Source organism: Sprattus sprattus (genome assembly GCF_963457725.1).
Source record: "Sprattus sprattus genome assembly, chromosome: 6".
NCBI classification, from domain to species: Eukaryota; Metazoa; Chordata; class Actinopteri; order Clupeiformes; family Clupeidae; genus Sprattus; species Sprattus sprattus.
The window spans coordinates 1,340,724-1,353,983 of NC_137925.1; the positions used below are offsets into that span (position 1 = coordinate 1,340,724).

The 13,260-nt window shown below is 40.0% G+C and overlaps 1 protein-coding gene across 1 annotated transcript in view; it reads left to right on the forward strand.

Annotated features, from left to right (window-relative positions):
* Nucleotides 1-1,583: 1,583 nt before the first annotated feature.
* The window catches only part of LOC308367382 (saxitoxin and tetrodotoxin-binding protein 1-like), a gene marked incomplete at both ends in the record, with an annotated part of 12,800 nt that continues 1,123 nt past the window's right edge, over nucleotides 1,584-13,260 (forward strand). Inside the window, 10 exons of the mRNA XM_080841283.1 lie at nucleotides 1,584-1,694; nucleotides 2,343-2,485; nucleotides 2,811-2,875; nucleotides 3,958-4,080; nucleotides 4,363-4,467; nucleotides 5,305-5,381; nucleotides 5,583-5,725; nucleotides 5,990-6,054; nucleotides 6,520-6,642; nucleotides 6,972-7,091. Of these exons, the coding sequence (XP_080697409.1) occupies nucleotides 1,584-1,694; nucleotides 2,343-2,485; nucleotides 2,811-2,875; nucleotides 3,958-4,080; nucleotides 4,363-4,467; nucleotides 5,305-5,381; nucleotides 5,583-5,725; nucleotides 5,990-6,054; nucleotides 6,520-6,642; nucleotides 6,972-7,091 (1,075 nt within the window). The remainder of the gene's footprint in view (nucleotides 1,695-2,342; nucleotides 2,486-2,810; nucleotides 2,876-3,957; nucleotides 4,081-4,362; nucleotides 4,468-5,304; nucleotides 5,382-5,582; nucleotides 5,726-5,989; nucleotides 6,055-6,519; nucleotides 6,643-6,971; nucleotides 7,092-13,260) is intronic.

Genomic DNA, 13,260 nt, shown 5'->3' on the forward strand with positions numbered 1-13,260 from the left:
TGATGACATTTTTGAGTGATTGACTGATGATGATATGGAGTGATGCTCAGTAATGTTCTCTGTTCCGAAAATCCATGTGATGAAGCTCAGAATGATGATTTTGAAGTTATCCATTGAAATTGATAATTAATGCTTAAGAAAGATGATTTGTGATTTTGATTGTGTTTGTAATTTTTGATTATCCATTGAAACGGATAAAAGGAGGGATTGATAGAGATTATTTCCAAACACTGTTAATGATTTAAGAATATAATAATCAAGTGACTTGTTTGAATACATTCCTGTGAATTATGTGCTTATGAAAGCAGGAGCATGGCTTTTCTCTCTGTGTGTGTAACTAGAATATTAGGTGCCACTAAGTCTGCATATGAACAAGAGCATGTTTAGACCAGAGGAGATAAGAAAGGAACTGTGCTTCTTCCGACCTTGTGCAAAACTGCCATCCTTGCAAGACAGGGAGCCTCGGACGTGAGAAATCCACCACGTGATCATCCCTGCTCAAAGCTAAACTTCTGACTATATAAACTTTGCGCAAAGAGTTTATCAGGGCTTCACTGTCAGCCTCGGCTGGTAGGGGAGCCCAATTGCAATTGTTGTTGTTTGTCTGTCTAATAAATATACTTTCATGCAGCTCCGGAGTCCTGAACTAACTAGGGTGATTTTTCACCTATCAACCTTTGTTTTGACTTTTCCCAAATATGTTATCCTTTTTATTTACATGTTGTGATTTCACAATGATGTTTTGTACCATGCTAAAGCTAACACAGGCCCTTTAAAATATGGAATTGAAATGTTTACTTCCTGCTTTCCTGCATGGCTTCTCTGCATAGCTTATGAATGTCTGGCCTTTGCTGTTGAGCGTGTCTGATAGTGGTCTTACAGTAATATAAACCTGCGTATAGTCCAGGGCCACATTGGTGAGACTCAAAGAGTGAGTTTATAATATTTGAGCTCTTAGAATGGATCATTTGATATGATAGTGGTCTTACAGTAACATAAGTGTAAACCTGCGTATAGTCCAGGGCCACATTGGTGAGACTCAAAGAGTGAGTTTATAATATTTGAGCTCTTAGAATGGATCATTTGATATGCATGTGTCCATACCAATCCGACCTTCAGCAGAAATAACATTCTTCTCTCGGACCAGGTTCCTGGAAAACCTGTCGAAGTAAGAGAGCATGAAATCCGGATTGTCTGCTGCTTTTCGATCAATACAAAAACGGAGCAATGATCTGTTGATCGAGTTTGCTGTTGACCCTGGGTCAAAGTTCAGTTTAGCCTGCGTATGAAGCAACCGTTGACCTAGTTGCAATACCTCGGAAAACCCAGAAACCTCCGCAGCAATGTGGCTCATGGAAATGCCACTTTAAATACCAGAAGGCTATTAAATGAAGTGATTGCAGAACTGATCATGACCTTACGGTAAACAAGAACATTTTTGGACGGCGAGTGTTTTTAATGTTACATCACTCTGGGAAATCCACCCTGATGGTTTGCCGGAGGGGTGTCTGGTTAAGGTCTATAAAAGCAGAGGAGCAGTGGCTGTCTGCTGCAGAACTCTCTTCATCACAGAGACCTTCATCATGTGTGTACTGACCACGACCTCCACCCTCTTGGGCCTGCTGGCCCTCACCCAAGCGGCTCCTGTGTGCGAGGAGCTTGTCAAACCTCTCCAGGTAGAAGACCTAACACCGGTGAGTGATTCACACACAAACACACACACACACACACAAACACACACTGCTTGCAAGCCATTCAAACACAAGCAAACACACGCACACAGCTGAAATGCCTTTAATATGTTTGCATTGTTATCTATTTGGTATCCTTGCTTTGAGTGTGACCCGTGCATTTACTAACCTTAATATTAAATCTCACTAAGAACTATACTCTCACCTACAGTCACAGGTTCAGTATTTAATGGAAAAACAAAACAAAAACAAAACTTCTATGCTCTTTGCTGGGTAGTGATTCTGTGTATTTATTGTTATTTTGTATCATTATTTTTGTGTAAATTACATTGTGTTACGTTTTGTTGGCATGACCTGAAGTATTGTTTTAGGAGATGCATAAACAAGAGGGGTTTGATTTTCCACAAATGCTACCACGATTGCCGCTGTCACTTATGATCTACTTCCCACGTCCCGTACTACTCTAACCCAATCGCCTAAACAGTTAAGGTATAAATACTACTCTAACCCAATCGCCTTAACAGTTAAGGTATAAATACAACTCTAACCCACCTAACAATCACCTAAACAGTTAAGGTATACGTAAATATTACTTATATTAATTATTAATACTTCTCTAACCCAACGGTTCCTAATTCTCCGCTTCGACAGATGACGGGAAAGTGGTGGTTCCTGAGCGGCTTCAGTGATCATCAGGTGTTCACAGACATTCTGAAAGTTGTCAACAGCTCCTGGATAACTCTCACGCCCTCAGGCCAGACAGGATCACTCATCATGAGTCAGGGCAACAGGATGTAAGTATTTCCAAATCCATCCAGCCCTGTTTGAATAAGCATAATGAATGAGTTCGTATTAAGTTCATTAGTTAGGCAGGCCTATAACCTGTAAAGGTCCTGCCAACTGAAGTTTTTGCTCTGCTGCTGCTCTGCTTTGTGCATTTTAAAAATATTTTGTAACTGTATTATTCACTGTATTATTCACTGTTGTAAGGCGACCTTGGGTTTCTTGAAAGGCGCCCTATAAATAAAATGTATTGTTATTATTATTATAATTATTATTATTCTTTATTATTATTAAGTTGATATTGATGATCGTGATGTGTTTTTATTTTCCCCACAGTAATGGGAAATGTGAATTTTCCACTGACAATATGACGCTCCAAAGCAGCGTTCTGCATGTCAATCGTAAGTTATGAGTTGGAATATGTTTCAATATTCAGCATAAACACAAGCAGCGCTGCCCTTATTGGGACTGTTTTTATTTCATTTTTGACAGAATATTAATAAGCAGGCTAAAGTTGAAGAAGGGATCGGAGGACGAAGTCAGGTTTCTGGAGTTTATTTCAGCGTGGAGCTGAGGCTTAGAGAAAGGCCTACCCGACAGCAGAATGCGTTGGCATTTATACAATTCAGTCAGGTAGAATACAATAGGGCAGGTAAGGACCACACCCTAGGTGAGAGGAAGGGGGAGACAGTGGGTTGAGGGGTTCACCTATGGGCGGAGGGGGGTGATGCCAGGATACAAAGGATTCTAGCAGGAAGAGGGGGAGATGGTTCACATGTCATTTGTTCAGGTCTCAGTGAGACAGACAGAGTACACATCCAAAATTAGTTGCAGATACAAAATAAGGAGTTAATATTTTACAACAACAGAATAGCAATATTTCCAGTTCCATCAGTCCCCTATATGAGGATATACTGTATATACTCACACAATAACAACCATGAAACAGCCAATCAGAGCAGGAAACATCAATATAGATAGAAATGATACAAATTAACAGTAGAATAGATATTTTGCAGTTCCATCATTATAAACCAAAAACAGATCAACAAATGCTGAGTAGTTTGGACCAATAAAATAATTAAATGTGTGTGTGTGTGTGTGTGTGTGTGTGTGTGTGTGTGTGTGTGTGTGTGTGTGTGTGTGTGTGTGTGTGTGTGTGTGTGTGTGTGTGTGTGTGTGCGCACCTGCCTGTTTGTGTTGTGTTTACACAAAATGGCACCTTTCTTTACATTATTATTGGCATAGGCTGAGGCAATGGGCATAGGCAGCGGGCCTGTGGCCCTGTCCAGCTATGCATACTCAGTAGTTGAGTGCTATGTAAGAGTATGGTACGGATCAGTGTACTGCCATACTCACTTTCTAGCCACATGAAAGCATGAATACCCACTAAGGGTAAAAATGACACAGAACACAACAATGTATTGCTTGCTTTGAATGAATGCTTGAATTATCTAATTGTTGGTAAAAACCTTTTTGACAGAAATGTTTGAGGGACAGAAGGTGACTACTGAAGTGACCATACTGCCATCTGGCTCTGACTACATAGTCATGATACTGAAGTCTATAATGCCGGAAACCACCATCAGATCACTCTACCTCTTTGGTACGATTCAACTTTACCTTTTCTTCAGTCTTCCTTCCCTCCAGCTGTTTCAAATGATCTTTAACCACTCCTCTGCGATGGAAAATTAATCGTTGGAATTATTGTACAGTCTATAGGCCAAGCTTTCACATATAAGATGGTTAGCCATGCTTTCATACATCCCATGTCAATGTGGCATAAATCAGACCTTCATGACATTTAGGCGTTCAAATGTATTTTCCTGTTATACATCATACGAAGCGTTCATGATCATTTTATTGTTTATGATTTCGTCCCCTGAAGGACGTTCAGGGAAGCTGTCAGACACGGAGCAGAAAGCGTTCCAGACACAAGCTGAGTGCCTGGGGTACTCTGGCCCAGCCCCGTACACCTACAACGGAGTTACAGGTTAGCACGCTGCACGTCTCCCTTTACTGACACCTACAACGGAGTTACAGGTTAGCACGCTGCACGTCTCCCTTTACTGACACCTACAACGGAGTTACAGGTTAGCACGCTGCACGTCTCCCTTTACTGACACCTACAACGGAGTTACAGGTTAGCACGCTGCACGTCTCCCTTTACTGACACCTACAACGGAGTTACAGGTTAGCACGCTGCACGTCTCCCTTTACTGACACCTACAACGGAGTTACAGGTTAGCACCCTGCACGTCTCTCTCTTTTCTGACACCTACAACGGAGTTACAGGTTAGCACCCTGCACGTCTCCCTTTTCTGACATGAGATTTAAATGCATCAAAGGAATTTGGAATTACTATTACTATTACTATTACTATTACTATTACTATTACTATTACTATTACTATTACTATAACTATTACTATTAATATTGTGACTGACAACCATCTAGTCCTGTTTGATTTCTAATTTGTAAATTGTAAAAGCCCATCAGAGGCGCCATGAGCAGTGCTGTTTCCTGTAGGTTAGCTAGTGAACCCCGCTCCAGTGTGAAGTGAATAGTATCGGGATATTTCATATTTCTAGTCAAATGAAAGACTTGTAATACATTATATCATTGTCTCTTATAAGTACATGGGATGCATTTTACACACATAGAACAGCTACAGCAGAGAAACAGTTCAGAATACTTATAAACCCATTGTGTTCATGTTGCCTAGGTGACTGTCAGGGGATGAGATAGGAAACATAACATGGAGGGTCCTGTTGTTATGCATGGGATGATCAGCAACTGTTTGTTGTGGTTTTCTAATTGTCTTGTAAAGAGCTCTGTGACCAGGACAAGGAAAAGCTAATGTGCGAGCCCCTTGTGAAAACTCAAGAAATCAAGGATGTGACGCATGTGAGTCAATACACACACACACACACACACACACACACACACACACACACACACACACACACACACACACACACACACACACACACAAACAAACATACAAAGGCTTTCAGTATCCAGGGAGAAAATCTCAGTATTTGCAATATTTGTCATTGATATGTGTTTATGGTCAAGATGTATTTATTTTTTCCTCTACATTGACAGTTCATGGGGAGGTGGGTGTTCCTGATGGGCTTCGTAGATCATAAGCAGTTCATAGACCTCCTGAAGACTACCAGTAGCTCCTGGATGGATTGGGAGCCTACCTCCAACAAAGAGATGATCACTATAAATCAAGGGAATATGCTGTAAGTTTGGTCAAGTGAAGTAATATGTGTGGCACTGTGTACATAATGTAATGCAAAAAGTTAAAAAATTCTCCAACTCAAATCTCAAGCTCCTTAAATATATCACAAAATCTCAACCACGATGTTTGGACAGTAGTGATTATTTCTATTTCCTGATTTTTTTCAGTCTTTTAATACTTTGCCATTTAATTACTTCTGAATTGTTTTTATTCACCCCGCCTGGTTTCATGGTGTTGCTCAGAGACATGTCCTTCTTCTCCACAGGAATGGCACATGTGTGTTTTCCAGCGGAACCGGCACCATCTCAAACAGCGTGTTCTATGCATCTGGTAAGTTCTTCGTGTGAACCTTCTGGAACACTCCGCATGAATCTTCATGTCATTGTTGCCTAAGGTCAAGGGACTGACGCGAGTTCTGTTTATCATCAAGTAAACGTCACATACAGAAGTGATGACTGGTCACCTGTAAAGGTATAACTGCAGATTTGTTCATGTAATACAGAGCATACCAGAAAATTAGCATCGTTCTCATCCATTTGGTTAACAGTACACCTACCCATACTACTTGGGCATAATGTATTTCATAACACTGTCATTCATTGTGTACTACTTAATGGGAACAGTTTTACATCATGTATATTATAACCAATACAACAGTTTTTTTTTTTTTTTTACATCTTTAAGCATCTTAAACATCTTTAAGGTGACCCTAGGGCATATTGCCAACAAGCAATCCTGGCAAGTCCCACTAGTAGGGTAAAGCTAGGTGATTGACAGGTTCTAACCTGATTTCAGAAATATATGAAGGGCAAAGAGTGACCACAGAGGGATGGGTCCTTCCCTCAGGCACAGATACCCTCATCATGCGCTACAAGAGTCAAATAGGGGACAACAACATCCGAGCACTCTACTTATTTGGTACATATTCACCTTTTTACTCTTTACCTTCCCTTTTGTCCAAACGACTTATTGTCCGTCTAACTGTCTCAATAACTGGATGACGTTTGTTATCTATCGGGGAATTGCTGTACAGGCCTGAAGACTACTGGTTGGCCTCTCCTATATGAAATCATTGGCCATGCTTCTCTTAATCAGAGTCCACATCATGCGCATCAGCACATTTGGTTTATGTTCTTGAAGACTTGTCATGATATGAAGAGATATATAAATAGGAGCTTTTGTTCATCCTGAAGGAAAGTTAGCTCAAACTGTCACACAACTTTGATGTTGTTGTTTGCATTGTAAAGGGCGGTCAGGTAAAGCATCGGCCAAAGATATGGAGTCTTTCCAGAAACAAGCTGAGTGTTTGGGATGGAAGCATTTGGGATGGAGCAAAGCAGACCATTATACTTACGATGGAGTTACAGGTGGGTGTTGCCTGTATTTTATAACTTATTTCAAGTATTTATAGTATTAAAATAAAACATTGTTAATATTATTCATTATTTGGATACACTGTAGTAGTGAAGGAAAATCTTTAACCTTAGGGTTAATGTTAGTGTAATATACTATAGATACGTTTATTTATATATGTGTGTGTGTGTGTGTGTGTGTGTGTGTGTGTGTGTATTTATCTGCTTACAAGGGGCTAATGGTTGCTTGTTCTCATGTGTATAACAGTAAAAAGTAAAAGCTGCTTAGTGCACCAAAAGAATTTGAAAAAATATGATGGTGCTTAGTTATTTAGAGTTATAGAGTTAGCCTATATGTATACCATAACGTTACTGTCTTATTTTCATTCACAGAGCTTTGTCAGAAATCTCCGGATGCACTTGGAGAGAAGGTTGTGGAGTAAATCTGTCATCTATTGTCAAATAAACTGTTTAAAACGGCAATTGTATGCATTATGTTTCTTTTTTAGGCATAACATTTACAAAATAAAAATAAAAAACAGGTTTACATATCTTATTTAGTATTAGACATCCAATACAATAAAAACTTTAAATCTATGTCAGATGATGTAGCTGAGCCATAAACATCACCTGACAGAATGCAGTTAGTCCTAGTAGGAGCAGTATCAGTCAGTCAGTCCTCTTCATATGGAGAGTAAACAGCACCACCTTCAACCAGGTGGCAGCTGGTAGAGGACTTCTGCCTTTCATATATATGAGTATATTACGAGACTAACTGGGTTTTTATGTTTTAACTTTTGCCCTGGTTTGGGTCAAAATCACAGTGCTATCTTGCTTTAAGTTTCAAGTCCGGGAGAAAAAGGAATCGTTTTTTAGCATTGGGATGGCTCCCACTCGACCGTCTCATATTTGGCTGAAAAAATTAAAGGTTCTTCATACACTTCTTAATAGGTATAGTCCCAAATATTAGCTCTCTACTCCCAATAGTTTTGTCACAAAAAGATTGTTTAGGGGGGAGGGGGTACCTGTACTTTTTAAGCAGCGTTTTCTGAAGAGCCATTTTCAAATTGCTATTTCTAGGAAAGTATTTAAACTAGATATATATGGACTTCCAAGGGTCTGGCTTGGGTATATCGTAGTATTCAGGGTGCTTGAATTTTTCTCGAATTGTACACTATGCTCTTTTGCAGCATCTTTGAAGGCCTATGGAAAGTTCAACGTTAAAGCTAGACACTTGATATTATACAGACCTTTCTATGCATACTCTGTATATTTTACTAAAAATCTGTCCCTATGTGATGAATGGTTTGTAAGATAGTAAAGCTTGAAAATGGATGATAACACATTTTGTGCAATTTTTGGCATGCTATAGCAAAAAAAATTCACATTTATCAACATGAAACTAATTGTTTTGGAAAGATATGATATCTGTTCTTACCGTATGTGTATCTGTGTCATAAACTTACCTTATGTTACAATTTGAATATGCTTCCATAGGCCATTGAATGCTGGGTATGTACAAAAATCCCATATTTCAAAAAAAATATTTTGAGAAAACACCTTCAAACATTTTTGATATGTTAAAATCAAATATCTAATCTTTCGTGTTTCCGATCTTGGACTGTACCTCGACTGTATCTACCTATGCCCTGTTGGATTTGGATACTTATTCGTATTAAATGAAGTGATTGCGGAACTGATCATGACCTTACGGTAAACAAGAACCTTTGGACGGGGAGTGTTCTCAATGTTACATCACTCTGGGAAAACATTGATGGTTTGCCCGAGGGGTGTCTGGTTAAAGTCTATAAAAGCAGAGGAGCCGTGGCCGTCTGCTGCAGAACTCTCTTCATCACAGAGACCTTCATCATGTGTGTACTGACCACGACCTCCACCATCTTGGCTCTGCTGGCCCTCACCCAAGCGGCCCCTGTGTGCGAGGAGGTTGTCAAACCTCTCCAGGTAGAAGACCTAACACCGGTGAGTGATTCACAAACAAACACACACACACACACACAAACACACACTGCTTTCAAGCCATTCAAACACAAGCAAACACACGCACACAGCTGGAATGCCTTTAATATGTTTGCATTGTTATCTATTTGGTATCTTTGTTTTGAGTCTGACCCATGCATTTATTAACCTGAATATTAAATCACACAAAGAACTATACTCTCACCTACAGTCACAGGTTCAGTATTAATGGAAGAAAATCGAACACAACTTCTATGCTCTTTGCTGTGTAGTGATTCTGCGTTTTTATTGTGATTTTGTTTGTGTTTTTACTTTTGTGTAAATTACATTGTGTCACGTTTTGTTGGCATGACCTGAAGTATTTTTTTACGAGATGCATAAACAAGAGGGGTTTGATTTTCTTCAAATGCTTCCACGATTGCCGCTGTCACTTATGATCTATTTCACACATGCCGTACTACTCTAACCCAATCGCCTAAACAGTTAAGGTATGAATACTACTCTAACCCAATCGCCTAAACAGTTAAGGTATGAATACTACTCTAACCCAATCGCCTAAACAGTTAAGGTATACGTACATATTACTTACGTACTGTATATTAATTATTAATACTTCTCTAACCCAACTGTTCCTAATTCTCTGCATCGACAGATGACGGGGAAGTGGTGGTTCCTGAGCGGCTTCAGTGATCATCAGGTGTTCACAGACATTCTGAAAGTTGTCAACAGCTCCTGGATAACTCTCACGCCCTCAGGCCAGACAGAATCACTCATCATGAGTCAGGGCAACAGGATGTAAGTATTTCCAGATCCATCCAGCCCTGTTTGAATAAGCATAATGAATGAGTTTGTATTATGTTGATATTAATGATCGTGATGTGCTTTTATTTTCCCCACAGTAATGGGAAATGTGAATTTTCAACTGACAATACGACACTCCAAAGCAGTGTTCTGCATGTGAATCGTAAGTTATGAGGGAGAATATGTTTCATTATTCAGCATAACATACGAGCAGAGCTGCCCTTATTAGGACTGTTTTTATTTAATTTTTGACAGAATATTAATAAGTAGGCTAAAGTTGAAGAAGGGACCGGAGGACGAAGTCAGGTTTCTGTAGTTTATTTCTGTCGAGCTATGGATACTCAGCAGTAAAGTGCTATGTAAGAGTATGGTACGGATCAGTGTACTGCCATATTCACTTTCTAGCCACATGATAGCATGAATACCCACTAAGGGTAAAAATGACACAGAACACAACAATGTATTACTTGCTTTGAATGAATGCTTGAATTATCTAATTGTTGGTAAAAACCTTACATTTTGACAGAAATGTTTGAGGGACAGAAGGTGACTACTGAAGTGACCATCCTGCCATCTGGCTCTGACTACATAGTCATGATACTGAAGTCTACAATGGCGGAAACCACCATCAGATCACTCTACCTCTTTGGTACGATTCAACTTTACCTTTTCTTCAGTCTTCCTTCCCTCCAGCTGTTTCAAATGATCTTTAACCACTCCTCTGCGATGGAAAATGAATCGTTGGAATTATTGTACAGTCTATAGGCCAAGCTTTCACATATAAGAAGGTTAGCCATGCTTTCATACATCCCATGTCAATGTGGCATAAATCAGACCTTCATGACATTTAGGCGTTCAAATGTATTTTCCTGTAATACATCATACGAAGCGTTCATGATCATTTTATTGTTTATGATTTCGTCCCCTGAAGGACGTTCAGGGAAGCTGTCAGACACGGAGCAGAAAGCGTTCCAGACACAAGCTGAGTGCCTGGGGTACTCTGGCCCAGCCCCGTACACCTACAACGGAGTTACAGGTTAGCACCCTGCACGTCTCCCTTTACTGACACCTACAACGGAGTTACAGGTTAGCACCCTGCACGGCTCCCTTTACTGACACCTACAACGGAGTTACAGGTTAGCACCCTGCACGGCTCCCTTTTCTGTCACCTACAACGGAGTTACAGGTTAGCACCCTGCACGTCTCCCTTTACTGACACCTACAACGGAGTTACAGGTTAGCACCCTGCACGGCTCCCTTTTCTGTCACCTACAACGGAGTTACAGGTTAGCACCCTGCACGTCTCCCTTTGCTAACATGAGATTTAAGTGCATCAAAGGAATTTGGAATTACTATTACTATTGTGACTGACAACCATCTATTCCTGTTTGATTTCTAATTTGTAAATTGTAAAAGCCCATCAGAGGCGCCATGAGCAGTGCTGTTATTCAGACTATTTCATATTTCTAGTCGAATGAAAGACTTGTAATACATTATATCATTGTCTCTTATCAGTACATGGGATGCATTTTACACACATGGAACAACTACAGCAGAGAAACAGTTCAGAATACTTATAAACCCATTATGTTCATGTTGTTTGAGCCTAGGTGACTGTCAGGGGATGAGATAGGAAACATAACATGGAGGGTACTGTTGTTATGCATGGGATGATCAGCAACTGTTTGTTGTGGTTTTCTGATCGTCTTGTAAAGAGCTCTGTGACCAGGACAAGGAAAAGCTAATGTGCGAGCCCCTTGTCAAAACTCAAGAAATCAAGGATGTTACGCAGGTGAGTCAATACACACACACAGGGTGCGATTTGCCGGGGGGGATGGGGGGGATTTACCCCCCCTCTGGTTTTTACATCCCCACCTCAGCTGGATGAATTTCATACATGGGGGGGATAACCCTCAATTATTAAAAAAAATATAAAAAAAACAGACAGGTTGTGACAGCGCAGAATTCGCTGGCTTTGCTAATTTCCGTGTATAGGCTACTGTACAATGAATATGAAAATATTTGTTCACTGAATAGCGAGTTCTGTCCAAAACAGTTGCGTTTCAGTTTCAAAGTTTCAGTTTCGGTTTCAGTATTTCAACGTGAATGAGAGGGAGCACAAGAACTGAGCGTCTAGCAGCGATCATCATATCATAGACATACGTATATGATGCATGTAGGCTTATATGAAGAGAATTAGGCCTATGTATTATTGTTTTTTTTTCATGATAAAAAAAACAAAACATCCCCCCCTCTGGTTTTTGGACAAATCACACCCTGCACACACACACACACACACACACACACACACACACACACACACACACACACACACACACACACACACACACACACACACACACACACACATATACACACACACACACACACACACACACACATTTATTCACACACACACATTTATCTATTCTTGTACATTGGCAGTTTATGGGGAGGTGGGTGTTTCTGATGGGCTTCATAGATAATAAGCAGTTCATCGACCTCATGAAGACTACCAGTAGCTCCTGGAATGATTGGGAGCCTACCTCGAACAAAGAGATGATCACCATAAATCAAGGGATTATGCGGTAAGTGTGGTCAAGTGCACAATAAGTAATACTTTCATCCTCTTCCTTTTCTTTTTGTTTCTTTATTTATTTCACATGTTAGTATTAGGCCTATTTAACAGATTTGGTGAGCTTCTCAAATTATTGATTCTGTCTTTGTGGGAGGCAAGACCTGGGTGTGGGTGGGCTTGGGGGGGGGGGGGGGGAGTATGGTTGAGTATTATATGTGTTATGTTGTCTTACTTGTGTATACGTATGTGTAACTGTTTCTTCTATGAAATATAAAATACAATAAAAAATTGATCACAAAAAAAAAAATCTTTACCACGATGTCTGGACAGTTGTGATTATTTCTATTTCCTGTTGTTGCAGTTTTTCAGTTTTTGAATACTTTGCCATTTCACTACTTCTGAATTGTTTTAAATCACCCAACCTGGTTTCATGGTGTTGCTCAGAGACATGTCCTTCTTCTCCACAGGAATGGCACATGTTTGTTCCCGAGCGTAAACAGCACCATCTCAAACAGTGTTTTCTATGCATCTGGTAAGTTCTCAGTGTGAACCTTCTGGAACACTCCGCATGAATCTTCATGTCATTGTTGCCTAAGGTCAAGGGACTGACGCGAGTTCTGTTTATCATCAAGTAAACGTCACATACAGAAGTGATGACTGGTCAGCTCTAAGGGTATAATCACATACAGAAGTGATGACTGTTGATGACTGGTCACCTCTAAAGGTATAACTGCAGATATGTTCATGTAATACAAAGCATACCAGAAAATGAACATCATTCTCATCCATTTGGTTAACAGTACACCTACCCATACTACTTGGGCATAA